The 26551-nt window shown below is 48.3% G+C and overlaps 2 protein-coding genes across 14 annotated transcripts in view; one reads left to right on the top strand and one right to left on the bottom strand.

Annotated features, from left to right (window-relative positions):
• Positions 1-7629, top strand: part of CASZ1 (castor zinc finger 1) — a 375530-nt gene extending 367901 nt beyond the window's left edge. For all 12 annotated transcript variants that reach the window (XM_053281208.1, XM_053281214.1, XM_053281206.1 and 9 more), the window contains one exon: positions 1153-7629. In XM_053281208.1, the coding sequence (XP_053137183.1) occupies positions 1153-2366 (1214 nt within the window). In that variant the 3' untranslated portion in view covers positions 2367-7629. The remainder of the gene's footprint in view (positions 1-1152) is intronic.
• Positions 7630-23737: 16108 nt separating this feature from the next.
• PEX14 (peroxisomal biogenesis factor 14) overlaps positions 23738-26551 on the bottom strand; it is a 99156-nt gene continuing 96342 nt past the window's right edge. For both annotated transcript variants that reach the window (XM_053280764.1, XM_053280763.1), the window contains exon 9: positions 23738-25805. In XM_053280764.1, coding sequence (XP_053136739.1) covers positions 25328-25805 — 478 coding nt within the window. In that variant the 3' untranslated portion in view covers positions 23738-25327. The remainder of the gene's footprint in view (positions 25806-26551) is intronic.

The raw sequence follows: 26551 nt of genomic DNA, 5'->3' as shown, positions 1-26551 counted from the left end.
GGCCCACATGGAGGCCAATCAACTCATAATTTGGCTTCTGTGCTTAGAAAATTGAAACATTATTTAGCCCTGCATGAGACTGGGGCTCCTCTGTGTTTGAGGCTGACCCCTATGCATTTAAAATGCATTTTCCCAGCCCTTTGGGGAATGACATGGCCTTTTAGACCCAAGAGAACACACTTCATTTCAGGCCCAGAGGAGAGCTTTGAAAGAAGCATCTCTCTTTGTTCTCTCTGGTTGGGCAGAAAGAGTTGATCGTGCCCAGTGCTCTGGCTGACCATCTTAACTTGCTCCCCACTGGAAAAGTCTGGATGCTTTGCAAGGGGAGGGTCCCCCAAAGTGCTGGTCTGGTCCAGGAGACTGTGTGGCCGATGCCGGCATCATCACTGCAAGGGGGCAGGAAGTGGGGATCCGTGCAAGATGAATGTGTGTGTGTGTATGCATGACCTTGGGGGTTGGTGGAGGTTGCAGCAATATTATTGTGTGATAGATGTTAGTTAGTTAGTTGTTTATTTACGATCTTAGATCAAACAATATACACAGTAAAGAGAGAAAACAAAAATGGAAACAAAATCTAAAATGTTATCAAATACATAGAATCAGGAACCTTTGACAGTAACCGATTGCTGTGCTCTAGCGTCTCTTAGTTTGGTCAATGTGTAACAGAATTTAGCAACCGCCAGGGATATTGTTGGGTCCCTAATAAACATGTAAGAATCGTCTCCACTGAGTGGCTTTTGAGATCTTTCAGGTACTGAGATAAAAATAAATCTCTTTCATCAGTATAAAGTGGACAATGTAACAGTGAATGCGACAATGTTTCAGGAGCAGATCCGCAGGGCCATAGTCTCTCCTCATAGGGTTTTCTCTCAAATTTCCCTGCTAACATCGCTGAGGGTAGAGCATTCAAGCAATACTTCTCTAGAAAAGTGACTCAAAATTAAGTCAAAATAAATAATGGCGACATGGCCCGTTTGAGGACATTAGTGTCCTCAAACGGGCCCTTAGGCCCATGCAACCAAGCAGTCAATCTACAGGGCACTCTGGTACTCAAGCAATGAAAAGGAAATGAGAAGGAAAGTCTTATGCCGAGTCAAACCTTTGGTCCATTCGGTCTGATTCCTGACCGTGTTCCCTCTCTCCCTTCCCCAGGGAACACCATCACCATGCCAACCGCCGCAGGGGCCAAGAAGCGCTTCTGGATCATCGAGGACATGTCGCCCTTCGGCAAGCGGCGCAAAACCGCCTCCTCTCGCAAGATGCTGGACGAAGGGATGATGCTGGAGGGCTTCCGGCGGTACGACCTCTACGAGGACTGCAAGGACGCCAGCTGCCAGTTCTCCCTCAAGGTCACCCACTACCACTGCACCCGGGAGAACTGTGGCTACAAGTTCTGCGGGCGCACCCACATGTACAAGCACGCCCAGCACCACGACCGCGTCGACAACCTGGTGCTGGACGACTTCAAGCGCTTCAAGTCCTCCCTCAGCTGCAACTTCCCCGACTGCCAGTTCTCGGGCAACAGCACACACTTCCACTGCCTGCGCTGCGGCTTCCGCTGCACCGACAGCACCAAGGTGACCGCCCACCGCAAGCACCACGGCAAGCAGGACGTCATCAGCGCCGCCGGCTTCTGCCAGTTCAGCTCCAGCGTGGACTGCGAGGTGCCAGACTGCAAGTACAAACTCAAGTGCTCCCACTTCCACTGCACTTACCCAGGCTGCAAGCACACGGTGGTGGGCATGTCGCAGATGGACTCGCACAAGCGAAAACACGAAAAGCAGGAGCGCGGAGAGCTGCCGGCCATCTCTCCAGGCCCCGAGGGCCGCCTCCACTCGACGCTGGACTACAACACGCAGAACTCTTCCGTCAACCTGGACAGTTCTCTCAACCTCGGCACCGACGCAAGCAGCTCCCTCTTCTTCTTGCAGAACGCCACCGGGGTGGGCCTCAGCGATTCCCTGGACCTCAGCCAGAAGCCAGGCGAGGCGGCGGTTGGCACCGCAGCCCCTGCAGGAGAGGGCGTGGCCCCTGCCGAGAGCGAGCGCGCACCCACCAGCTGTGGCAACGTGGAGGATGAGGATGACGACTCCTCCCACGACGAGGAAGACGAGGAGGAGGAAATGAATGAGGAGGACGAGGAGGAAGATGATGACGACGACGACGACGATGACGACGACGATGACGAGGAGGAGGAGGAGGATCTGAACACAGATTCTGAAGAGTCACTTCCTGAGGCAGAGGGCATGCCTGCTAAAGATGTGAGGGAACTGGGGGAGGCCATTTCTCCTGCTGCAGACCACAGTGATGCTTCCAGGCTGCTGGGCGAACAAGCCTCCACCCCCACCCCCGAAGCCTCCCCTTAACACACAGGCAGCAGCAGGGTTTTGATGTGATTTTTTAAAAAAAGAAGAAGAAGAAGACTGAAAAAATGAGAGGACCCCATTATGTGAGGAGAGAACAAACGCTGGGACAGCAAGCCGCAAAACGAAACACCCCGACTCTACCCCAGAAAGCGCACAAGATAGGGGCAGGAGGGGGGCGGGACACAAATCCTTGGACCATGCAAAGAGACCCTTGTGCCCGCAGGGAGGTGGCAGTGGCAGAGGGGCCCATCTGTTGGGACGCACATGTTTACAGGGTGGCAGGCGGTAGCGGATAATCTTACTCTTGTGCAGATGGGTTGGGCCACGGAGAAGCAGCCCTTCTCCTGGACGAATGTGCTAACCATAAGGGCAACAGTACCCTCCCTCACCCACCCACCCACCCTGGTTCCCCCCCCCAAATCGCTTCTTGCGGGGTGGGGAGTGGTATTGTTTCTTTCCCTCCAACTTCTATCTTATTTTCCTGCTTTTATTTGTCCTTTAACACTCCTCCCGTTCTCAGGGAGAGGGGGCAGCTAGCATCCGATGGGGAAGTCTAGGGATGATGATAATAATAATAATGATGATAATAATAATAATATATATTTGCAGATAAGGATTTGGTTCCTTTAAGCCACAAGCTATGTTCTTTGCCATTGGGGGAACTGGGGTGGGGGAGGGTTTCAGTATCACACATAATATATATATATATTCCCCCCCCCCTCTTTCTCCAGCATCAAATGAAAAGGAGAAACACGGGTCTCAGGCAGCCTGGGTTGGTTGGGAATGGGGTATTTATTATCAATTTTAAAAGAAAATGAGAGCGAGAAAAGCATTAATTAATGGAACAGGGCTGGGAATGGGGACACTTCTCTGATCTTCCAGATCTGCTTTGTTATTAAAGAATAATAATTATTATTAATAATACTCTTTTTTTTTAAGAAAGAAAGAAAAACTTATTTATATTGCAGTGCTCCCACCTGCACGGAGCATTCCCTTTCTGGTGGGGGCTCTGTCCAGTAGCAGTGGCAGTAAAGGACATGGTCTGGCCATGGAAAGGTTCTTCCGTTGCTAGAGAAGAGCTTGGATTTACCCAACTCCAGCCCAGACACCCGTTGTGCTGAGGAAGTCCATAGTTTTCTTTCCATGCTGCCAACCCATGTCTGAGTTGGGGGCTTGACACAGACCTTGGCACTCAGGACGCCCCCTGCCTCACTGCTAATGAAAGGGAGGGGGTAGGCAGTACCTCATAGCAGGTCTGACCAGCACTTGGTCCTCAAGTTGGTTTATTTAAGCAGTTTCCTTTTGTCCCATTCTCCTCCCTTGTTTGCAGTCTTGCTCTTTGTACGCTGCTTAAGTGCGTTTTATGAAGGTTAAAGGGGGAGGTGGGGGGGGGAGCAGAAAACCACAGACTCTCTTAGAAAGACTGTGTTTAGGGTGGAGAGAACTGAAGCTACCACGGCCCCTTCATTTGGACTTGCTTAGGTTTAACGGACTGGGACAAGAAGGATCTTGGCTCCCTCTGAATCCTAGAGTGGGAAATACCCCTTGTGGCTAGCTTGCCCTTGTGGGGCTGCAGTTATCCCAGCTTACAGTTCACAGAAAGAGAGAGGCTGATCCATTCGGCCAACCTCAGCGGAGGCAGCGGTGCAAGAAACCCTTTTGGAATACAAATTATCCTGGTAGCACCATTCCCACTGGCACCAGGGACACAGGACGAGTTCAGGCAACCCCTCAACAGCGAACATGTTACAGACCCAAAGGAGGAGAACGAGGCCCATTTTGGCTCTGTGGATCCCCAGGGGCCCTTGGCTTCCAAGGAGTTGTGGTTTTAGTTTTGGGTTGCTGAAACTTAATGAGAGCAGGCCACAGGGCAACAACCTTCCCCTGTGTCCAAAGGACATGCCAGTTTAGTACAAAAAAGGCTGTGAGCTTTATACGTCTTATATTTAAATTCTCCGTCAAACAAATACACACAAGCAACCTGACAGCTCAAATTTGGTCTGAAAAGACTTTGGGGTTTTTTGGGTGGTTGTTTTTTTTTAAGGCTGGGGAAGTGGGGGGAGATGGTAAAGATTAGCAAAAGCCCAGGCAAAAAATGGCGATATAATATTATGATATTTCCCCCTGTAAGGAGTCGTACCATACCATACAATTCAGTTACTCATGTACAATTATCTCAAGTGTAACTATTTGTTTATTTTCCAGTACAGAGACAAAGAATGGGGTGTTTGCAACCATAGTTTAACAACTCCCAGTCTTGAACCCACCAAGTAATTCTGAATTTTATTTCCAATTGGACAGATATTTAAGAAACCAAAAAAGGTTTAAGACTTGTCATTTGATCATACAATCTTCTTCTCCCTCGCCTCACCAATTTTAAATTGGTTTATTATTGTGTGGCTTCTAATCATATCGATAGGTTGTTGTTTCTGTTAATTAATTGGGGGGACGGGACTTTTTCTGGCATCATTCAGCCTCTTATGGCTCTCACCAACACCACTTAAGAAAACAAAAGGTTTCATGACTCTTTGTATGACATCATAGCCTTGGAGAAGTGGGATCTGAAAGTTTTAGATAAATAGTAAAGAAATCTCACCAAGCATTTGCTTTTCCCTGTAGTTTTTGGCACGGTGAAGGGGCCTTCTGAGTATTCTGGCACCTGGCTCCGTAGTGCTTGTGACTCTCTCACTACACAGCCTGACCTCCCTTTTCAAAAGTTTGGCTGCAGGATCGTGTGTCTTGTGTTGGTGTGCTTGGAAGCCCGCTGCACTCTGCCAAAAAAAGAGGAGGGGAAGAAGCAGTATAATCAGCAACTTTACAACCTCAATAATGCCTGAAAAGACAATTAGTAATGACTTTTATTTCCCCCTCTCCACTCCCTTGCTGGTGTGGTGGCACCGGGAGAGAAGTTCGACAGACGTTTGGGAAGAATGGCCGAGGCCATTCCTCTCCCCACTTCTTGCTGCTTAGCTTTCACCCCAGCAGGTGCTACAGGAAACTTTTCAGGACTCGCTGTGTGGTCCTGCTGCTTCGGAGAAACCATGGTGCTTTGGGAGGGCAGAGGCCATGGTTAAGCCCCACGTGCCGGGAGGTTGCTAGGTGCTTCGGGGTCCTTCTCACACACGCCAATTTGAGTAGCATCTTCATTTCTCACGTGTGCCTCCGTCTTTAAGGGACTTCAGAAACCACCGGCAGATGTAAGGCAGCAGGTGACCTACCCATCCCAGGGTGTCACATCCACAGACCTTGGCCATGGGGACCTTTTCTTTCCACCCCAGTCTTGGCCAGTGTCCACTGAGGGAGGGTGCAAGCAGACAGGCACTTGCAGAAGCAGGGCAGCTGAAGTTACCCCCCCCCCTCCCCGTGCAAGCACACGCCACTTCTCAGCCGTTGTCCGTTATGCCGCACTTTACGCCATTCATTAGCCACTTCCCTCATCACCTCACCCCTGCATCCAACCCAAAGTCTGGCAAGTCGGTAGCGTGTCATTCCCGCTAGCTGCCATTTCTCCACCAGAATACTCCTCAGAACAATGCCACTTTATGACGGAGCATTGTGAAGAGTGGCATCTGCTCTCAGAAGCAGAACGCTTGCCACAAAACAAGCGGCGGTGAAAGGCAAAGAGCTAGCAGAAAGGGAGGCCAGTTTGGTCCCCCCCCTTTCCCCTCCCCAACAAAGTTAGACCACAGTTTTGCTTAGAGAACTTTCAGCCCAGCCCTGGAAAAAGAGTTTTTATTAGAATATATCAATGTTGTTGATATATTACTGCTGGACACTCTTTCTAAGGAGGAAGCACTTAACATACACAGGGTTAGACACATACGTTTAAATGCGGACTTAAAAGTTCAGAGCACGCTTAAGTGCGTTGATGGGCCTAAGTGTGGATTTCATAGAGCAGAGAAGTTGCCCGTTAAATAAAGCAAGGCGATCGCGCATGAACTTTCTCAAGCAATGTGCCACACAGTTCATTCCATCCTCTCTGAGACTATTCACCTTATCTGTAAAGGAGAGCAGCTTGGAGGAGTTGGCCCTAAGGAGCTGGAGGGGCAGCAAAGTTTGCTCCTCTTTCTCCCGCCCAGCCCAAGAGCTGTGCTGCCTGCAGGCTGACCATCCGCCAGGTAGAGCTGCACAATTAGGACAAACTGCTACTGGTGTGCAGCATTACTTAAAACAATAGGGCCAATAAATGTATCCCCGGAAGCTGGCATTTGGGAATGTCCTGCTGCTCGTGGCAGCTGCTCATGGCCCAGGGCTGGGCCCCTGCGCAGTATTCGAAGGAAATACCATAGCTGGGATTCTGGTAGTCGTTCCAAATGGGAGCAAGAGCAAGATGGAGGGATGGCGCTAAGCTCCGGGTAGCCATTTAGAGCAGGGAACAGTTGCAACATCGGGCAACAGTGTGGTCATCTATTCAAAACTGCTGAAATTGAATCTGACAAATGCAGCACTGCGAGGGGCCTGGGAGAGGGAAAGAGGGAAGAAGCACCTCTCAAAAATGGAAGCAAGCCACCAAAATTGTAGGGAGACCCATGGACACCCCAAGCAGAATCTAATCATAGGGTGGGGGAGGAATCTAAAGTAACGAGATGTTGAGGGGGTTTGGGGTGTGTGTCTAACAACCCTAGATTTTAAAAGGGGGACACACACACATACACATACACACACAAATGGAGAGACAACTTATGAGGGAGAATTCTAGCCTTTTATAAAATCCATATTGCACACTAGGACTATAAGCCATTGCTAGCTCATTTTGAATTCTAAACGTGTACTTTTTTGTTGTTCTTTTAAAACTTTTCTTTCTTTCTTTCTGTGTGGGGGTGGGTGGGGAGGGAGAAAAGGAAGTGATGCTTGAACTACCAATGCTCTTTTTAAATGTTTTATAAATATGTATGTGTATATATATATATAAATATAAAAAAATATGTATGCACATATATATATGTGTGTGTATATATCTATATGTATATACCTATATATATAGATATATAGCTATATATAGGTTTTGAGACAAAAAAAATAATGCAGAAAGTGAAAAAAAAATCCTAAAACAGGATGGTGTGCTCTGATTTTACTTGAATTTGGTCTCCTCAGCACCTATGTTATTAAGAACTGAATATTTTTCCACTTGAATTTAGTGCTATTAGAAATTTAATATATGTGTTTTATTTATTTGATTTTTTTTTTTGCATGACTGATGCAAGGTTTGACATTTTCACTCAATAAAAACTGGAAAAAAACAAACAAACAAAAAGCCAACCAATTATAGCTTGATGCTGATTTGTGATGTTGTCCAACTCTAACCGGCACTTAAAATTTTGTTTTAATTGTTATTATTTATTAGTGGTATGACATTTTTTAAGTTCACGGCATGTCTTGTTCCTTGGGATAGGGTAACCCACATACCCTCATCTCTATTTCTCTTAACTGGATTCAGAAAACCAAACAATTTATCCCAAAACTGAGGAGCTGGATGGCCCATAATGGTCTAAAATCTCTCTCAAGCCTTGGAATGCTATACCCATCAGAGACTGAGAAAGGGATATACAGAGCACAACACTGGCCTAGTTCTCACGCAGGCAAACCTGCGTCTGGGTTGAGAAAACATTTCTTTTGATTCCAAGTATGAGAGAAATTGGACACCTCAACTCAGCCCACAACTAGACACCTCTGAGTTAAAATTCAAGCTGCAGAAAAATTATTGGAGGGTTGTAGTGCCCTCCTCATGCTTTGTAAAGGATTACAAATCCTTTACAAAGGATTAATTAATCCCCAGCACATTCCAGGTGGGTATCCAGTCTTAAAAGACTGAAGCCAGTTGCTTCATACAGCTTAGGGTTTGTGAGGCAGGCTGGCCATAGGTTCTGGAGGCTGGTCTTGTGGTAACAAGCATGAATTGTCCCCTTTGCTAAGCAGGATTTGCCCTGGTTTGCATTTGAATGGGAGACCACCTGAACACTGTAAGCTATTCTCCTTGGGGGATGGGGCCGCTCTGGGAAGCGCACCTGCCTGCTTGTATGCAGAATTTCACAAGTTCCCTCCCTGTAGGGCTGAGAGAGAGACTCCTGCCTGCAACCTTGGAGAAGCTGCTGCCAGCCTGGGTAGAGCATCCTGAGCTAGATGGACCAAAGGTCTGACTTGGTAGAAGGCAGCTTCCTATGTCCCTGAGGCCTTCTGCATGAAAATACTGTGCTCTACCAATGAACTATTGGCCTTTCCCCATGCGAGTCAATCAAAGCTCACTGCTATAAAGCATACCAGACTCTCTACTTCTGCAGATATCTCAAAAGTTGTAAATGCAAGCAAAAGAGAGAGAGACCAGCCCACCCCTTTGTATATATATATACCCGCATGCCACTAGCTTAAGGTGTAGGTCAAGCTGATCAGCTGGAGGCAAGTGGCTAACCACAAAACTATGATACTTGCCTAACGCTACCAAAGCCTTACCTAGCTTGATGTGCTCCTCCTTGTGAAATCTGGCCTCTATATCAGGAAGGCTCTGGCCAGAGCGAAGAGGAAAGTGCTGTGATGCTTGCGGTGCTGAGACTTGTGGGTGGCAACAGACTCTCGGCGATGCTGGTGAGCCCTAAACATGGAACACAGAGAGTGGTTGAGAACATGGGGCGCCCTGCTGTGCTAAGAGACGTAAGTTTGGGTGGGGTATACATCTGATAGATAGATAGATAGATAATAATTTTAAAAAAAAACCCAAAGTCTATCTAGCTCAGCCTCCTCCTCCTCCCCACAGTGGCCCACGGGTTAGTTGTGTCTAGAAGCCCACAGGCAGGGCAGAAAGACAGGAGACCCACTCCTGCTGTTGCCACCCACCCAGCAACTGTATTCAGAGGGACACTGCCTTTGGACATGGAGGTTCAGTTTAGCTATTCAGCATCTTAAAATCATCAGCCATCCCTGCATCCTGTGGCAGGAAGTTCCATACATGAATTGTGTGTTATAGGATGAAGAGCTTTCTTTTTTGCCTCTCCTGAGTCTACTGCCAAATAATATGCATGACTCTGAACTCGAGGGCAGTTCAGTGTGTGGGCCACACAGCTACAGCAAGGGTATATCTCCCCTGATGACACTCAGGCTTCCCAAATCTGCACTGGGATCATGACACTGATGCAGCTCCAAGATCAGAGAAAATCTTTATTAAGGGACTGGGAAAGATAATCCCACATCTTGTGTAGCTCAGAAGCACTACACAAAGTAGACCTATCCTGGAGCTGGTGGTACAAATACAAGAGAGACTCAGAGGCATGGTTCAGCCAAAGGGAAATCTCTCAAGACACTGATTTCAGCACATGTTGAACCCTCCTGTGGAAACCAATGACGGTAAACGTGGCTTCACTTTTAATTGGACTGGACCCTATATTTGCAGCCAAGCAGTTGAGAGTTGAACCCAGGCAGGAATTTATGTGGAGGTAGATTGTCAGATCTTCTCTTGCCTTTGATTTTAACCGCTAAATTCCATAGTGGATTTTAAAAATATATAATTAGGACTTTAGCATGAGAATAAATGAAAGAGACGAAAGTTTGGGGTGATATACAAATTAGATAGATAGACAGATAGATAGACAAATAAATGTAGTATTCCATGAACAAGCTGCTTTTCAGTCTGCCTCTCTCTCTCTCTCACTCTCTCTCACACACACACACACACACACATTTCCTCTCAGAGTGAAAGAAAAGATACCTAGTAGTCACCAGTGTTCCGTTCTAACAGGGATGCCCAGATGTTGTTGACTACAACTCCCATAATCCCCAAGCAAACGCCATTGCAGCTGGGGATTCTGGGAATTGTAGTCAACAACATCTGGGAATCCCTGTTAGAGGGGACACTGGTAGCCACACATGCCAAATGTACATAATCCTTTCCTTACACAAAACCGAACTCCTAAGTCAATACATCTGTAACTTTTTTAAAAAAATAACTGCATTTTTTAAAGTACACTCAGGCTTTTAAACAATTCAATCAATAATTCATTTCCAAAGGATGGAAACAAGCCTTGAAACCTTGCCAATAATCTGGTTTCCACGACTGAACTATGCAATCAAACTCCTGCTCTTGACAACGGCTCAGTTAGCCATCACAGCAAACCACCCTTCAGCATTATGCAAGCAACCTTTGGGCTCATGCGCTCTCTCTCCTCCCCTCATATACACCATTTCCCTTTCTGAGCCCCAATGGAAGCATAAATCATCATAGGAAGCTGTCTTATGCCGAGTCAAACCTTGGGTCCATTAGCTCAGTTCTGTCTACACTGACTGGTGACAGCTCTTCAAGGTTTCAGGCAGCAGCCTACTTGGAGATGCTGCCAGGGAGTGAAGCTGGGACAAAGCAGATGCCCTTCCACTGACCTACAACCCCATCCACCCCTAAAGTGAAATCTTACAGCAGCCAGTGCTCACGTGTAGTCACCTATCCAAATGCAGATCAAGACAAACCCTACTTAGCAAAGGGAACCATTCATGCTCCCTACTGCAAGACTGGGTCTCCACCCCATAACATGTCATACAAACTAGGCAAATTTGCACAAGACCTCGTTTGAAACCACCATTTGGAAAGTGCCACCATGTCCCATTCTGGTTGGCAGGCCAAGTATGATCTTTGCAAGCCAGTTTTTGCCCTGTTCAGATGCAACAACCATTTGAGACTAAATCGGAAACCAGGGCTGGCAGACAAGGCAGAGGGAAGGTGAGGGCACGAGCCCGAGGCTAGCTCACAGAATCCCAACCCATGACTTTGCCATGTCTGAACCAGCCTTTCTTGGCCTCATCTTGAGGAGCCAGGGGAAAGCTTTTGCAGACCTGCCTGCATCCCACATTTCCATCCAGCAAGAGAGAGCTGCTGCAGGCCCCCCTCTGGCCTCATCACCAGCACCCAAGGATGGCCCTGCAGCACTGGCCCCCTTTTTCCTTACACTTGGAGAGAGCAGAGTTGGCTCTCCTGTGGTGAAAGGAGGCGGGAAGCAGCCGTTTTTAAATACATCTGTTCAAAACAAAAAAACAAAACAAGGAGTCTCCAGCTGGGCACTGCCAGGCAATTTGTACCAGGCATCCAAGAGCTCCTGGAATCGGCAGCGCAGACCACGCCAAGCGCTCTGCTCCTGGCTAGCAAGGGAGAATGAGGGCTCTTCTCTCTGGCAAAGCCGCTCACACACACGCACAGCCCGCCCGCCCGCCCACCCAGTTGCTCTGCTGCCGCTCCCAGCCATCCTGTTCTTCAGATGTCATTATCCGAACAAGCTCCTAATCCGACCTCGGGGCGCAGAGTTTTGTTCTCACTGGAGCTGTGCCTGTGGCGGACGCAATGATATTTTTACATTAATGCTTTCTGAGCAGAAAGAAACAAGAGGCGCACAAACACAACGCACAGCAAAGGCACCAACAGCCACCGCCACAACCCGCAGCTCACACGGCTCCCTGTCGGGACTTGCTCTGCTCTCCCGGTAAGGCCCCGCTTCGCTGCCATAAAAGAGTGACTAAGTTATGAGGGAAAGAGAGAGAGGCAAATTCCGCAAATTAGCACACTGCCTTTGGGCCGCTTAAGGAGGTGCTTGGCATGCCCTGGCCACCATACAGACACACACACACACACACACACACACACACACACACAGCAAAGTCGGCTTCACAGTCCAGAGGCACATGATGGACCCACCTTGGAACACTGAGAAGCTGGGATGGGGGCAGAGGAGAGGCCTTCTCCTTAGGGACAATCCAGGCCCTTCCCGGGAATCTCTCTCCCAGGTTTTAAGAAGTACATCTTCACCCCTTTCACTTGTAGGGATATAGGGAAGAATGTGCAGGCAGCAGGATTCTGGCCAATGGTCCTGGGAGCAAGAGATGCTCCTCACACCAGGGATAGAGATGCGAAGGCCAGGGGGGGGCAGGATTGGGAAAACACAAGTTTCTCTCTCTCTTTTTTTTTCCTGGAAAAAAAATAAAAGCCCCCCACCCCCATTTTGTCCCCCCCACCCCTAAGGCCTTCACACCTCTAGCCAGGGAATTTTTATTTTATTTTATTTTTTATTTTATTTTTAAAGGACTACTCTAAGGCAACAGGGACAGTTGGAGACATTTATTTATTTGTATTTCTATACCGCCCGATATGTACATCTCTGTTAGCCTCACCACCCTCCCCCACACTGTCTCTCAATGTAGAAGTCCCTCCAACTCACAGGAGGAGGACTCAGAGACAGGCCTGTCATTAGGCAGGATGAAGAGGCCCACCTCGGAGAGCAGATTTCTGCAGGGACCGTGGATGCAACATTGCAAAGAGACATCTGCCAAAGTGATTCACTTGCAAACGTGTTTACTAACTTTGTCTAGCTTTACACACATGCAAACAGAAGTTATTTGTGGCTCATTCATGGAGTGAGGGGGAAGCGTTTCCCAACTCTAACCCAGCTTTTATATTTATTTATTGAATTTATATAACGCCTAGTATACAAATCTCAAGGCAGTGTAAAGAATCACATCACATAATTATAGAATCGCATTACATAATTTTCCCTGCTTGCTTGCCTAGAGGCTAATCTTGCTTGCCTCTGTGTGGCTATTTGCAAGTGGCTATTTGCAAACACACATTAAAGGGGTGGGGAAAGTGTAATTAGTTTTACAACTCTGTTGTTATCACAATGGGGTAGGGGGGATCTGGATGACTGCCCCAGAAACCACAAGCTTTTGGACGACTTCTGGAAATCTCCTTCCTCAACCCAGTGGAGGAGGCAGCTTAGAAAATGCAAGTTCTCTACACACACATCAATCTTAGCCAACTCATTATATGAGTTTTAGTCAATTTGACTATTACATTTGTAGATGGGTGAAAACAATAGGCCAGAAGGAAGAAATGTGTATTCTTTTTTTTTTAGACAATGCATTTGTTAGACACTGTCTTAGAAGACGTATTGCTGTGTGAGAGAGAAGGGGGAATGCCTCTATGAGAACTGCACATGGCAGTCACCATCTTCCAAGTATTTGTGTTACATTTACACACACTGTGTGGGTGTGTGCTCTAAATCTCCTGCTTAAAAAAACATTGTAAAGGTAGTTTTAAAAGATCACCAGGGGTTCTCCAACTTGGGTCTCCAGATGTTGTTGGACTACAACTCCCATCACCCCCTGCCACTTTGGCCACTGAGGCAGGGTGTAAAAGGAGCTGTGGCCCAACAACATCTGGGGAACTCCAGGTTGGAGAACTCCAATCTAACGGTTCAAGGGCAGCAAGCCCTAATGGCGAGGTTTCCTTTGGGGAAATGATCTGAACCTTACAATTAACCAAGAGAGATCTTAATGCAATATCTTTCTCCTGGAGAGAAGATTATTTGCTCATGCTTTTTCCCTAGCTGTAGCATCGCCCTGCCATGTAGAGTGTGCCTGGGCTGGTGATCTTGGCTCCTTCCTGGCATCTGGATGGGTGTGTGCACAGGAGGGAAGCACACCCGCCAGACACATTGCGCCCCCCCTGCCCCCCGCCACTGGCCCCATGTGAATCTATCATTTCAGTTCCTTGTGCCAACTACCTGCCCGAGCCAAAAAGATGATGCTAGGCAAGCAGAGAGGAACAGCGTGGCTCGCAGCTCCCAGCCACACAAGACTCAGTGAGTGCCCTGAGAAAGGCTCATCACACCTTATTTTGGCAGAGTGGCTTATTGGCAAAGGCTGCGCCTCCTACACCCAAACGGAGGCAAACTCGGGAGTTTTGCAACTTCTTGGGAAAAATGAGAGAGAAGGCCTGAGGGCGCTGAACAAGCAGTGCCGAAGGAGGCCCTGGCCTAGAAATCTGCTCCGCTCTCAGGATGGCGGGGTGGGAGAAGCCAAAGCGTGCCAACACCTCCCATTCGGAGCAGGGACACTCCTACAAAGTTACACTTTTGATAGATTGTTCGCAGCATATTCCATATTATATAAAAACGTACACCCTGCTCTGCCTCTCCAGCTCAGAGTCACCCAAGGCAGCTTGCAATCCAACTTAAAAACAACCAAGCACAACAAAAAAAGTAGCCAAAACAACAAAACAGAGCCAAAAGCAGACAGAGCACACAGTTAAGCATAAGCCCACTAAACTGAATTAAACGCTCACCAGTATGGAAAGTTTTTAATTGCTTGCAGAAAAACTGGCAGAGTGCGAGCTGATCAAAACTCTTGCGGCAGGGAGTTCCACAGCCCAGTTGCCACAACAGAGAAAAACACAAGAACATAAGAAAAGCCCAGCTAGATCAGGCCGGATGCCTATCTAAGCTAGCACTCTGTTGTGTGCAGTGACTAACCAGGTTCGTCTGGGAAGCCCACAAGGGGGGAAAGGAGGAAAACTGCCCTCCCCGGTTGGTGTTTCATGCCATCTCAGATCCTGATGGAAATATACAGCTATCAAGGCTCGGAACTCATTTTAAACATTGTCCAGATCGGTGGCCAGAGAACGGCATGTTGTGGAAAGAAGTGCTTTCTTTTCTCTGTCCTGAATCTCCCACCATTTCGCTTCAATGGATGACCCCAGGTTCTAATATGACGAGAGAGAAACTTCTCTCTATCCACTTATGCACACTGTGCATAAATCTCTATCGTGTCGCGCCTTATCTGCCTTCTTTCAGGACTAGAAAAGCCCCAATGCTGTAGTCTTTCCTCGTAAGGAAAAATAAATATAACGCGTGGCTCCCTATTTCTCTGAGCGGTGGCAAAGAAAACGACCACAGTAGGGCTCCCCAAATTTTGGATGAGAATTTCTGACCCACCCACCCCGGAAAAGGTAAGACCTATGCACCCTCAGAGGACTTTGCCCTCAGAAGAGGGCAAGCAAGATGATCAAGGGACTAGAGCGCCCTCCTCACGAGGGAGGGCTTCATCATCTGGGACGTTCTAGATGAGAAAAAAGGCAACTAAGGGGAGACATCAGAGAGGTCTATGAAATGATGCATGGTGTGGAGAGAGAGAAGTTCTTAGTCTATCCCACACAAGAACCAGGAGTCATCCCCATGAAACTGATGGCCAGGAAATGTAGCACTGACCAAAGGAAGGACTTCATCACACAGCACACATAATTAACCTATGGAACTCTCTGCCACGGGATGTGGGGATGGCCACCAGCTTGAGCGGCTTTAAAAGGGGCTTGGATGAGTTTATGGCGGACAAGGCTATCCATGGCTACTAGTCTTCATTCCAAAATCCAGGGGCAGCAACGGAGAAGGCCCATCATTGAGTAGCCACCAGACGAGTCTTGATGGCCAGGTTCAGAGGCAGGATTCCTCTGAAGACCATTTGCCTTCATCTCTTGCCTGCGGGCTTCCAAGAGGCATCCAGTGGGCCACTGTGGGAAACCGGATGCTAGACGAGGTAGGCCTTGGGCCTGATCCAGCAGGGCTGTTCTTATTTGAGTTCACCCATCCGCATGAGTCACTGTCTGGATGTGCTTTCTCCTCCGGGGCAGGAAATTCTGCTCTGGGCCTACATAAAGAGTGAATTATCCACTCTTGAATTATTACTGAGATGGGGCGGAATTATCTGCCACCAACAGAGAATGGTTGGAAGGAGGCAAGGGAAGGGAAGCCCTTTGCACATGCTTACAGGCACTCTTCGCTGTTGTTATTACTGTTCATGTTGCAGGCAGACTAGGCATTGATATTGAAAATCGAATTTGGAAATATGTGCCACTAAAGTTCCGTGCCTCCTATCTAGTTTTCCTTTCTTTTAGAAGAGTTTTCTGAGGAAGGGTGGAACCCCTCTCTGTTCTCTCTTTCCATTGAGGCTTAAAAATAAGAATAAAAATAAAAGTACACCTGAGAGCCAGGGTGGGGAACAGCAGCCTCATGGGCACGCAATTGTCCTTGAATTTAAGGCTGCGAGGCTGAAACAGGGACTGGATTTTCCTCTTTTTTGGCAGGGAAATTTTTTAAACAAACAAACTGAAGAAACACTGAGGATTTAAGTAAACAGCGGAAGATTTATCTGACAGGCAAGCCAAGGAGCCTCTCCCTGCTCCCCTTCTCACAGCCACTACAGAGAGTTCACAAAGCCCTTTTCCAAAGAGCAGTACCACATCAATATAACAAAAAAATTAGGGCTGCCCTTTGCTCTGAAAGCCCACCTGCAACAGACAAAGGCCCCCCCAATAAAGCCATTATTTTCTGCAGGTCTCTCTTTTTAACATCCCTCCTCTTAGCTCTTGGCTTACTGTGAACAAACAGACCTAGGATTGCTAAATCACATGAATAACCCAGGTTCACTCGACCCAACTAAAATGTTGCCAAGTCAGGTGCAAGCTTCCGAGTTCAGCAGAACTCCTGTCACAAAATAGTGAGCAAGGTTTTGAGTTCAGCAGAAGTCTTATTTAGGCTGGATGTTAAGCCAACTAAAAAGGAGGAAGAAGTCGAATAGTGAAGACACTGCTGGGCACGATGGGAAAGCTCTAAAGTCTGGAAATTGTACAATCTTAAAGATGTTTGTTGTGCAGATATCCGTTTGCAGCTTGGCCTACTAGGACAAAAGAGCAATGGATGCACTCCCAGCAGTTATGCCCTCCTCAATGCGTTCAGTTCCTAAAATACAAGGTGCCCATGGTTCATGTCTGCCAGGGAAATATGCCGGCCAAGCTAGCTCTCTTTCTTGCCCCAGATGGGGCCTCGTGGGGCACAGGCAACATGCTATATACGAATATGACAAATATCTATATACCGCTTTTCAACAAAAACTTTCCAAAGTAGTTTACATAGATAAAAACATAAATAAAAAGAAGGCTCCCTGTCCCCAAAGGGCTCACAATCTAAAAAAGAAAAATAAGGCAGACACCAGCCACAGCCACTGGAAGGATGCTGTGCTAGGGATGGATAGGGCCGGTTGCTCTCCCCCTGCTAAATAAAGAGGATCGCCACTTTTAAAAAGCGCCTCTTTGCTCAATTAGTAGGGGATATAATCTTTAAAAAACAAACCCAACCCTTAGCCTTAGATGTAGGGGGCGCCTTTTGCATCCTTGGGGTTGAGTACACTTTGCACATGCCCGGAGGAATACTCTTCACAGAGTCTCAATCTTTGGAGCGGACCCCAGGTTAACGCGACAGGGCTGCTTCGCACACTCCGGGGCCGAAACCCATTTGGCTAACCCAGGGGGTTTCCATGCTTGGGCACCCAGGCGTGTCGGACTACAACTCCCATCACCTGGTTTCCAAATCCGGAGGGATGCAAAAATCGGCGCTCTCTGGAATAAAACTTGCCCAGATCAGTCTTTTTATGGCAAAGGAAATGCAAAAGCTCCAACCACCCTTGTGTGTGTGTGTCCAAATCGGATAGCTCCCTTTTCCTCTTTGGAGATATTTGATTTCCCTTTCTGAGGTAACACTCTGAAGCAGGGTTTCTTCAGCTTGGGACCCCCGATGTTGTTGGACTACAACTCCCAGAATCCGCAGCCACAAAGGCCATGTCTGGGGATTCTGGGAGTTGTAGTCCAACAACATCGGGGGGGCCCAAGGTGAAGAAACCCTGCCTTAAAGAAATGGAGGTGAAGAGAACGTGGGGGGCGGACAAGGAGGCATTATCTCGAACATGACCACAGCCCTGCAAAGTGTATGTGTGTAGCTTCCTTGTCCCGAAAGTCAAGCTACCAAAAAAAGTCACACAAAAAATAAAAAAAATAAAATAAAAGTGTTGCTGAGAGATGGATAATCTTCTCCTTTTCTAGAAAGGGCCGCTTGGTGCTCACTTCTGTCCCATTTCAAATATTTTTACCTTATTTGGATGAAACATATTATTTTTTTCTAATGAAAGGAAAGGGAATTTTTCCCCCTCTTCTCCAAAGGGCTGGTTTCCCCCTGCAGCCCAGGCGGGTGCCTTTATTAGGTTAATGTTTGCTCCCTTAGGAGAGAGAGAGAGAGAGAGTGTGTGTGTGTGTGTGTGTGTGAATGTGTGTCTGAGGCTTGTTTTCCCCCTCCGACAGGAGAAGTAAGGCCAGCCATATGTGATGAGGATTCCCACTGCAGAGGAAAACTGCTGAGAGAGATTCCTGCCTGCAACCTGGGAGAAGCTGCTGCCAGCCTGGGTAGACAATACTGAGCTAGATAGACCAAGGGTCTGACTCAGTATATGGCAGCTTCCTATGTACCTTGCCTCCGTTTGTCCAGTTCCACCTCCAAATGGTGCCCGCGGCACTCATTATTTCCTCTCTGGGTTCATGTCCAGGTTTTGGCACCGCTACCACGAAGACGGGTTTTTATATACCGCACTTCAGCCAAAGTTCTCAAAGCGGTTTACAGAGAAAAACGAACAATACATAGATGAGATGGTCCCCTGTCCCCCAAAGGACTCACACTCTAAAAATAAATATAAGGTTGACACCTGAAACAGCCCCTGGAGGGATGCGGTGCTGGGGTTGGGTAGGGCCAGTTGCTCTCCCCCTGTTAAAGAGAAGAGAACCACCACGTTAAAAGGTGCCTCTTTGCTCAGTCTGCAGGGGTTAGCACCCCCTACGGTGGTCGGTCTAAGCAATCCGGCACGTTTTTGCGGCCAGGGGATGCAATGCCTTCTAGGCAGCTGTGTGACAGGCAGAAATGCAACAGGTGTTTCATCAGCTCAGTTCCTTCCCATCTTGTAAAGGCCAGGCCAGGAAGATTTGGGTGCAAGCCACAAACTGTGGAACTCACTGACCTTGCAGCATCCACTCTCTCTCTCTCTCTGCCTGTTCTACCTTATAGGGTTGCTGTCGTCATAAAACAGAGCGGGGTGGGTGGGAACAGCTACCGAGGGATCAGGGATGGCTGGGATATAACCATAGCCCTTGAGTGGTGCCACAACAGGGTAAGAAATATTCCCCTTCAGTTCCAACACTTGTGGGCTAAATGCCCATGGACACGAAAACGGGAAGGCCACAAAACTCACCTGAGGGGGCCATATCCGTGCCCTTGGCGTCCTCCTGGCTCCCCGGGAATTCTCCCACGACGTTCTCCGCCACCAAGGAGGCTGCATGTACCTGCGGCTTCTTCCCTCCCCGCTTGCAAATACAACATTGCTTCAGTAGGCAAACCTAGGCAAGCCCCCCCCCCCGCAGGGTCTCTTCCTGGGGAAGAACGAAGAGGCACCGAAGGCACTGCAAAATGGGTCTCTTCACAGGGGGCGGATGTTGCCTCCCCAAGCCGGGCGGCAGACAAGGCGGAGGGAGACTCCATGGGTCTAAGTAGCAGAGCGTGTGTATGGGGCAGGGCAGCTAGCCTCTGCCCTCCACATGATTCTTCTGCAGCCTTCAAGAGAGCCTTTGCCTGCCTGGGACCAGGAGGAGGCAGGCCCATCTCCTCACAACCAACGAACTAACGAGGGTCAGCTGTCCACAGTCCTCTTGCGCCCCCCCCCCAATTTAAAGGGGCCAATTCCAGGTTCCTGGGGGAAGAATCCATGCTTGCACATGAGTTCCCAGCCATGCCTCCGGCCTGGCCCCCCTAACTTCCTGCTAGCGGAGGAATGCTCAGGCTTGGGTCCCTCAGACGCTGCGAGACTACAACTCCCATCATCCGCAGCCACAATGGGCAAAGGGCAGATGACGTTTATTTTATTTTATTTAGTATGTCTGCACAGCACCCCAAACTCAGCTCTCTGGGCAGTTTACAACAAACATACAAAAACAAAAATAAATATTTATATACCGTTTCCCAACAAAAGTTTCCAAAGCGGTTTACACGGAGAAATAATAAATAAATTAGCTGGGCCGGGAGCAGAGCATCTGTGCCTCTAAGTTCTCCCCCCTCCCTCTCGGTTTTCCCTCTGTTCTCCCCGGCCCACCTGCATGGCAGCACCACCGCCATTTTCTCCCCCAACTACCCGCAGCAACAGTAGGGGTACTGTGCTGGGGGTGGATAGGGCCAGTTGCTCTCCCCCTGCTAAAGGCAATCACCATATTAAGAAGGTGCTTCTTTGCCCAGTTAGCAAGGGGGGGGGACAGCCAGAATGGCCAAAGGGGGTGATGGGAGTTGTAGTCCAACAGCTGGGGTCCCAAGCTTAAGAATGCTTGTGCTGAGGTATCTCGCTAACCTCGGCTGGAAACAGAACAACAGAACCCTAGCCTAGCATGTCGTTTCCAACCGAGGTCAGCGAGATACCTCTGGGTGGGCCAAGAACAGTAAAGCCAAGCTGGACTAGGCCCTGTATGCACAAGTGCATGGTGAGAACCCCACCTGCTGCTTGGATGGGCACAGCATAGTGACAAGGAAGCCTAAATCGCAAGCCTGCGAGTATGTCCCGTGGATGTACTCGCATCTGTCAACAAAGGCAGAAGGAAACTGGGCCAGCAACTGGCAGACCCCCCAGTCAGTCCCCGGGTCAAAAGAGAGGTGTAAATAAAACGGCTTCAAGGTTTCCTTAAAAAAATAAAATGCATTGCCACTAAAAAGTTTGTCCAATAAATTATCACACCAACCATCTCCCACCAAATGGATTAATCTGATTAATTAATCCAGTGGTTTTTTAATTGATTAATCTGATGGACTAACATTGCAGTTTATTTACAAGAACATCTTTATCATGACTGGAGAACGGGGCTGCAGCATTGCCATGGGCAAGATCATATTCTTGAACATGGGTGTTCATTAATGTACGTGTAGGAGGCTTGCCTACACCGAGTCAGACCCTTGGTCCATCTAGGTCAGTACTGTCTACTCTGACTGGCAGCAGCTCTCCAAGGTCTTGGGCAGGGGTCTTTCCCATCAGCTACTTCCTGATCCTTTTAAGCTGGGAGCGGCAGGGATTGAATTTGGGGTTTTCTGCACACAAAGCTTCTGCCTGGCCCCTGAGCTATGACCGTTCCCCACTTAACGCGGGCTGCTGGGCTTTCTGAACCCCTGTGTACAATTGCAGCCTTTGCTACAGCAGCAGGAGAAACCTATATTCTCTCTGCCACACAAAGAACCAGTCACTTCTCTCTCAACCTCAACTACCCCGCAGGGTTGTTGTGAGGACATATACACTGCTCTGGGCTCCTTGGCGAAAGAGCCAGATATACATGCAGTAAATAAATAAGTCGCTGACTCTGACACATAACTGGACAGCACTGATTCCGGTGACCCTAAATCGGTCCCTTCTCAAAGAGCACTATTTCCCACAATTTTGCCTTCAAGGAAGTGTGTGAATAAGCACCAAGGGAGTTTGACCCACAGAATCTGAATGCAGCCCCCTAAATCGCCATCTAAACGGGTCTTTATAAACCAAGCAACTACCCAGTGGAAACAATAGGTACAACATGATCCAAACGCCGCACTATAAACCTCGTAAGTCAACCTTTTGCCGGTGCATACTTCCACAACATAATTTTCCACATTTCCCCCAGTGACTGCCGTTGCCTGGGCAGCTTTCTGTTTTCAAATCCTTCTATGTATATGAAGCGGACTTTGACAGGACATTTTCATCATTTATACCCTCTCTGCACTTGGTCCGATTGTTTCCATTTGACGAGGGTTTTTGGCTAGCGGGAGACACAGAGGGGGGAAGCAAAATCTTCCAAGGAACACTTTCAAACACTCTTCAAAATTTGCCCTGTTTTAGCTAAATGTAATGTTCTTCGTGAACGTTAAAGGGGGGGGGGGAGAGAGACTCCTGGGGGAAGATATTCGTCCATTTAAGGAATGAGAAATCACTGCATTCAATAACAGGTCTAAATACAGTAATGGAAAGGTCCCTTCCCTCGCCCCGTAAGCATGAAAATGTCACCGTGAACCAGACGCACACTGGTGGGGAAACACACACACACACACACATCCAGGAATCGCTCATTTTTCTAAGGAAGCCAAATAATTCTGCCAAGGGCAGATGCAACCGAAGTTATGTTGCCACATGCTGAACCTCTCTGGGGCTTCCCTGAAAGAAACAAGCAGCCCAGCTAGGTCGTGCAGCCTCTTCAAAGATGCAGCAGTGGGTGAACATTCGCACTTAAAACAATTAAAATTATGCAGCACTGTGTTCTGCAACACGTGCACAAAATTTATTCTGCATTTTAAAGTATTTTGCGTAATTTCTTTCTTGGAGTTGCTCGATCTCAATTACTGTCTGTTTTAATCAGCCAGCCCCTCCAGCTTCTGAGATCTCAGGAGGAGTTAGCCCAAATATCTTCACAGTAAGTCAATAAGGACTTTTTGGGTTTTTTAAAGCAAAAATAAAGGAAATAAAGGGAAAGTTCTGAGGAAGCTGTACTGCATTTTGTTTTATCTGTTGCCAGAGAATTGTGGCCTGAACATACTCTTGGAGACAGACAAACAGACTGAGCCTCTGTGAATTGGTGAAATCCTTTTAAAAAGTCATGTAAACTAGTGTTCATCATATTTTGTGGCAGTGAGTTCCAGAGGATGATACTGCATTGGGCGATGCATTGTATTCTCTTCCATCTACAGAATGGACCTCCCTGACTTGGTAAAGTCTCACAGAACAGACATTCCTTAGGAACTCACTGGTTCTTCTAAAGAAGTCCTGCATCTTGCAGTAATTCTTCAGGGATCCAGTGACAGGTAGAGGTTATTCTGGAAATAAGAATTTTAAGGGGAGCCCAGCTGGATGAGAGCACAGGTCTGTCAAGTCCAAATATATTTCAAAGGGGGACATGATGATGATTTTTATTTGTCCCTGTTTCAATTAAAAGCTTTTATGTGTTTTTCTACACAGAAAAAAGGAAGACCCACAAGCCAGGCATGAAGACAGCAGCCCCGAGTGTGTCCTCATTATCTGATATGTATACTGCTCCTGAAGCTGAAGGTTACACTTAGTGATTATAGCTACTTATAGTCCTACCCACCATGAAGTTTCCTAAATTATTCCTAAAGCCATCTAAGTCCCATACAAGTTGCGTGATGGATGGCTTGGTTATCATGCATCACAGAATTGGCTTGTAGAACTTGCTGCCACAACGTGTGCGGTTCCGGCCACGAGCTCCAATAACTGTAAGAAGAATTTATGAAACTTTACAGAGAATCACAAGATCACGACATGTTCTCACAAATGAACAGCTCACGAATTGGAGGACCGATTCTCTTTTTAAAAGTGCATGCTACCGTGACTCCTCACAAATCTAGAAAGAAGAGGAAATAAAGGGCTGAACACTTAAAAGTAATGTTTGTGTGAACACAGCCAAAAATAAGTTTTGAGGGGAAATAATAATGTGGTCACTCAGCTGCTATGATCTCAGCCTACCCCGGAGTTGTTCGAACACACAATTTTGTTTAATTCTAAACAGGTTTAAAAGATTTAACAGCAATTAACTGGGCTTATTTTTTTCATACGGAAAGAGGCTTCACTTCTGGAATCCATCCTGCCTCTCTCACTTACTCACCCTTTCTCCCGCTGAAAACAAGAACGAAAAAACGAACCAGGGAAAGAAAATACACTCTCAGCAGCCATCGCCTGGCATTAAATAGTGGTAACTCATATTTATTACAATTATATACAATCATATGTTATATCTGAATTCTATACATGATCACACTGACGAGCATGTTTCTGCTTTTCCTCCTGGCGAGGACGAGGAAAGAGTGAGACTCAAGATGTTAACAGGAATCAAGGCTCTGTTCTTTGTTTTTTTAAATGAAGTGAACGGAAATCGGAGACTAGCACGGCCAAGGACGCAGAGCCGCGCAATGAGGAGTTTCCAAACCCAGTGGTTTGTTGCCATTTTCTCCACCCGATAAGGCAAAAGTGGGGGGCCGTGGTGGGGGAGAGATGGGGGTGAGAAGTGGGTCTCGACACTGACATCTTGGTTCTAAGGAGAGCAGCTTGGGTTGTGTGAACCCCCGTGGAAAGACTGGGGTGTTTTGCATGTTGGACCAACCCTCAAAGTCTGCCATCGGCAGCCAAGAATTGAGCCACCAAATCCAGCAGCCGTGCGGGACATCCAGACTGGAGACAGGGTACGAGAGAGAAGGAATAGGGGTAGAATCTGGCTTCCTTTCCCGGTGGGAAAATCATTTCAACCATAGGGTATACTGGAGGGTGTAGCAACTGGCAGTCTCGTTCATCCCAAACCGAGGCTGCCTCCCCTGAGCACATCCCTCCCAAGTTGCTATCTGGTTAGCAAGGGTCCTTGCTACAGACATTTTGGGCAGCTCGGAGACAAGGGGAGAAAGAAAGGAAAGGAAAAGGGGAAGTCGGAAAAGCAGGAGCACTAAGCCTCAGTAGAAGGGAGGCATGGGAGGAGGCCTGGCCAACATCCCAAGGCTCCCGGGCCAACATCCCAAGGCCCCCTTCTGCCCAGCTCCACCCAACTGATCAAAATGCCTCTCTCCATCCAGCTGATCATGTCGTCAATGAGCAAATTAAAAGCCAAAATGCTACACACACATTTTCTGTTCCCAAGACATGAAGAAGCAGGAGGAGGAGGAGGACGCTTCCCACAAGACAATGCCTTTGTCCAGAGATGGATGTTCCGAGTAGAAATGGAGGGTCTTGAAACCCCACAAGGACATTTGCTTTTCTTAAAGACTGGGTTCTGTGGTGGGCAAGGATCTTATTTAAGAATGAGAGTCAATGGAGCTGGGGAGAAACGCCCCCAGAGAGAGGCGGGAGGCAGCACCCTGGTGATCGGGGAACCGTCCAGAAGAGAAAAACCCAACTTTTGGTGAAGGAAGATTGTCTTGATAGAAATTTTGGTGAAGGGAAGGTTCAGAGGGGTTAGAAACAGTTGGAGAAGGAGCGGAAGGTCCCAGTCTGATCTTGAGTGTGCACGATTAGCAGGGAGGCCCACTTCTCTGGCTGTGGGGCAGAGGCAGCCGCGCACCGTTTAGACTTGCGATGTGCAGGAGGAGTGGCCAAGGTGGGGCGGAGAATCACCGTGGGGAGGGCTGCTCGGACCCAGGTCGGCCTGAGGGCCAACTGGCTTACTAGAAGCTCACAACACTACTCGTGGTGAATCACAGGGGTAGGCCAGAGGGGGCCATTGGGCGGGGAGGAACCCGAGGAATGGGGCATGACCGAGGGGGTGGGGGACAGACGCCATCACCCCCGTTACCCTAGTCAATTTCATTCTCGTTGCTAGCTCCCTCAGGCCTCCGGAGCTTCTCCACCTGCTCGTTGATTTGCCCGTCTCCCCCTCGCCGGTCCTCTGTCTGGACGTCCAGGCACTCCTCTTCATCTACGTGGCTGACGTCGTCCTCTTCATCCTCTTCCTCCTCCTCCTCCTCCTCCTCCCCGTTCTCTTGCTCCTCTCTCTTCTCCTCCTCCCCTTGCACCTCCATCCTCACCTGCCCCTTGACGTCAATCACCGCCTCTCCCCCTTCCTCGCTGCCCAGCAGGTGGCAGCTGACCTTGGACCCTTCTGGGCTGTGGTTCTCTTTGACCGGCGAGGAGGAGTTGGACTCGTTGCTGACTGGCGAGATGTCGCTGCTGGTGTTGTGGTTGGTGGCGACGGGGTTGGAGGGGGAGGAGGCCTTGACCGGGATCTGCCACGAAGGGATTTTGGGGGCCGACGGAGAGGGAGGGAACTGCCTCCTGCGAGGAAGAAAAGGAAGAGCAGCATTAGGAACAGAGGAAGCGCCATCTAACTCAGTACCGTCTACACTGACTGGCAGTGGCTTCTCTAGGGTTGCAGGCCGGAGTCTCTTTCAGCTCTGTCTTGGAGATGCTGCCGAGGACTGAACTGAGGACCTTCTGCAGGCAAGTGCTCTTCCCCGAGCTATGGTTGCAGCCCCTCAGGGGAATATCTTACCGTGCTCACATGCGGTCTCCCATTCAAATGCAAACCAGAGTGGACCCTGCTTACCCAAGTGGATAATCTATGCTTGAAACCGCAAGACCATCTCTCCTCCCAGGAATACTGTACAAAGCCTTGTACAAAGTGAAGGTCCTAAGAGACAGGAACTAAACAGGTTGTTTTGAGAGGCTGCCCAAGCCCTTTGGATTCCATGCCCGGGGCCACCGGGGGCCCGCTCTGCCCTGCCCCATGGCTGAATAAACTTTCTGCGACCATCAGCTGAGGATGGATTGGCAGGGATGCTACCATTGTGATAGTACTGGGGTGGGGTTAGAGGCCACTGCGAAGGAATACGGTTCTCCTCTCGCACCAAGACTCTATTCTCTGCTCTGAGCAACTACAGTCTGGTGTGCCTTACCCCTGTTTTTAAAACTAGAATCCCTGTGATCCACAGATGTGTTTTAAACCGAGGAAACCACTACTATTATTTATATACCGCTTTTCAAAGCAGTCTACAAAGAAGAATAAAATAAACAAACAGGAT

The sequence above is a fragment of the Hemicordylus capensis genome, chromosome 16 (assembly GCF_027244095.1).
Source record: "Hemicordylus capensis ecotype Gifberg chromosome 16, rHemCap1.1.pri, whole genome shotgun sequence".
Lineage (NCBI taxonomy): Eukaryota > Metazoa > Chordata > Lepidosauria > Squamata > Cordylidae > Hemicordylus > Hemicordylus capensis.
This window is presented reverse-complemented; position numbering and strand designations above follow the sequence as displayed.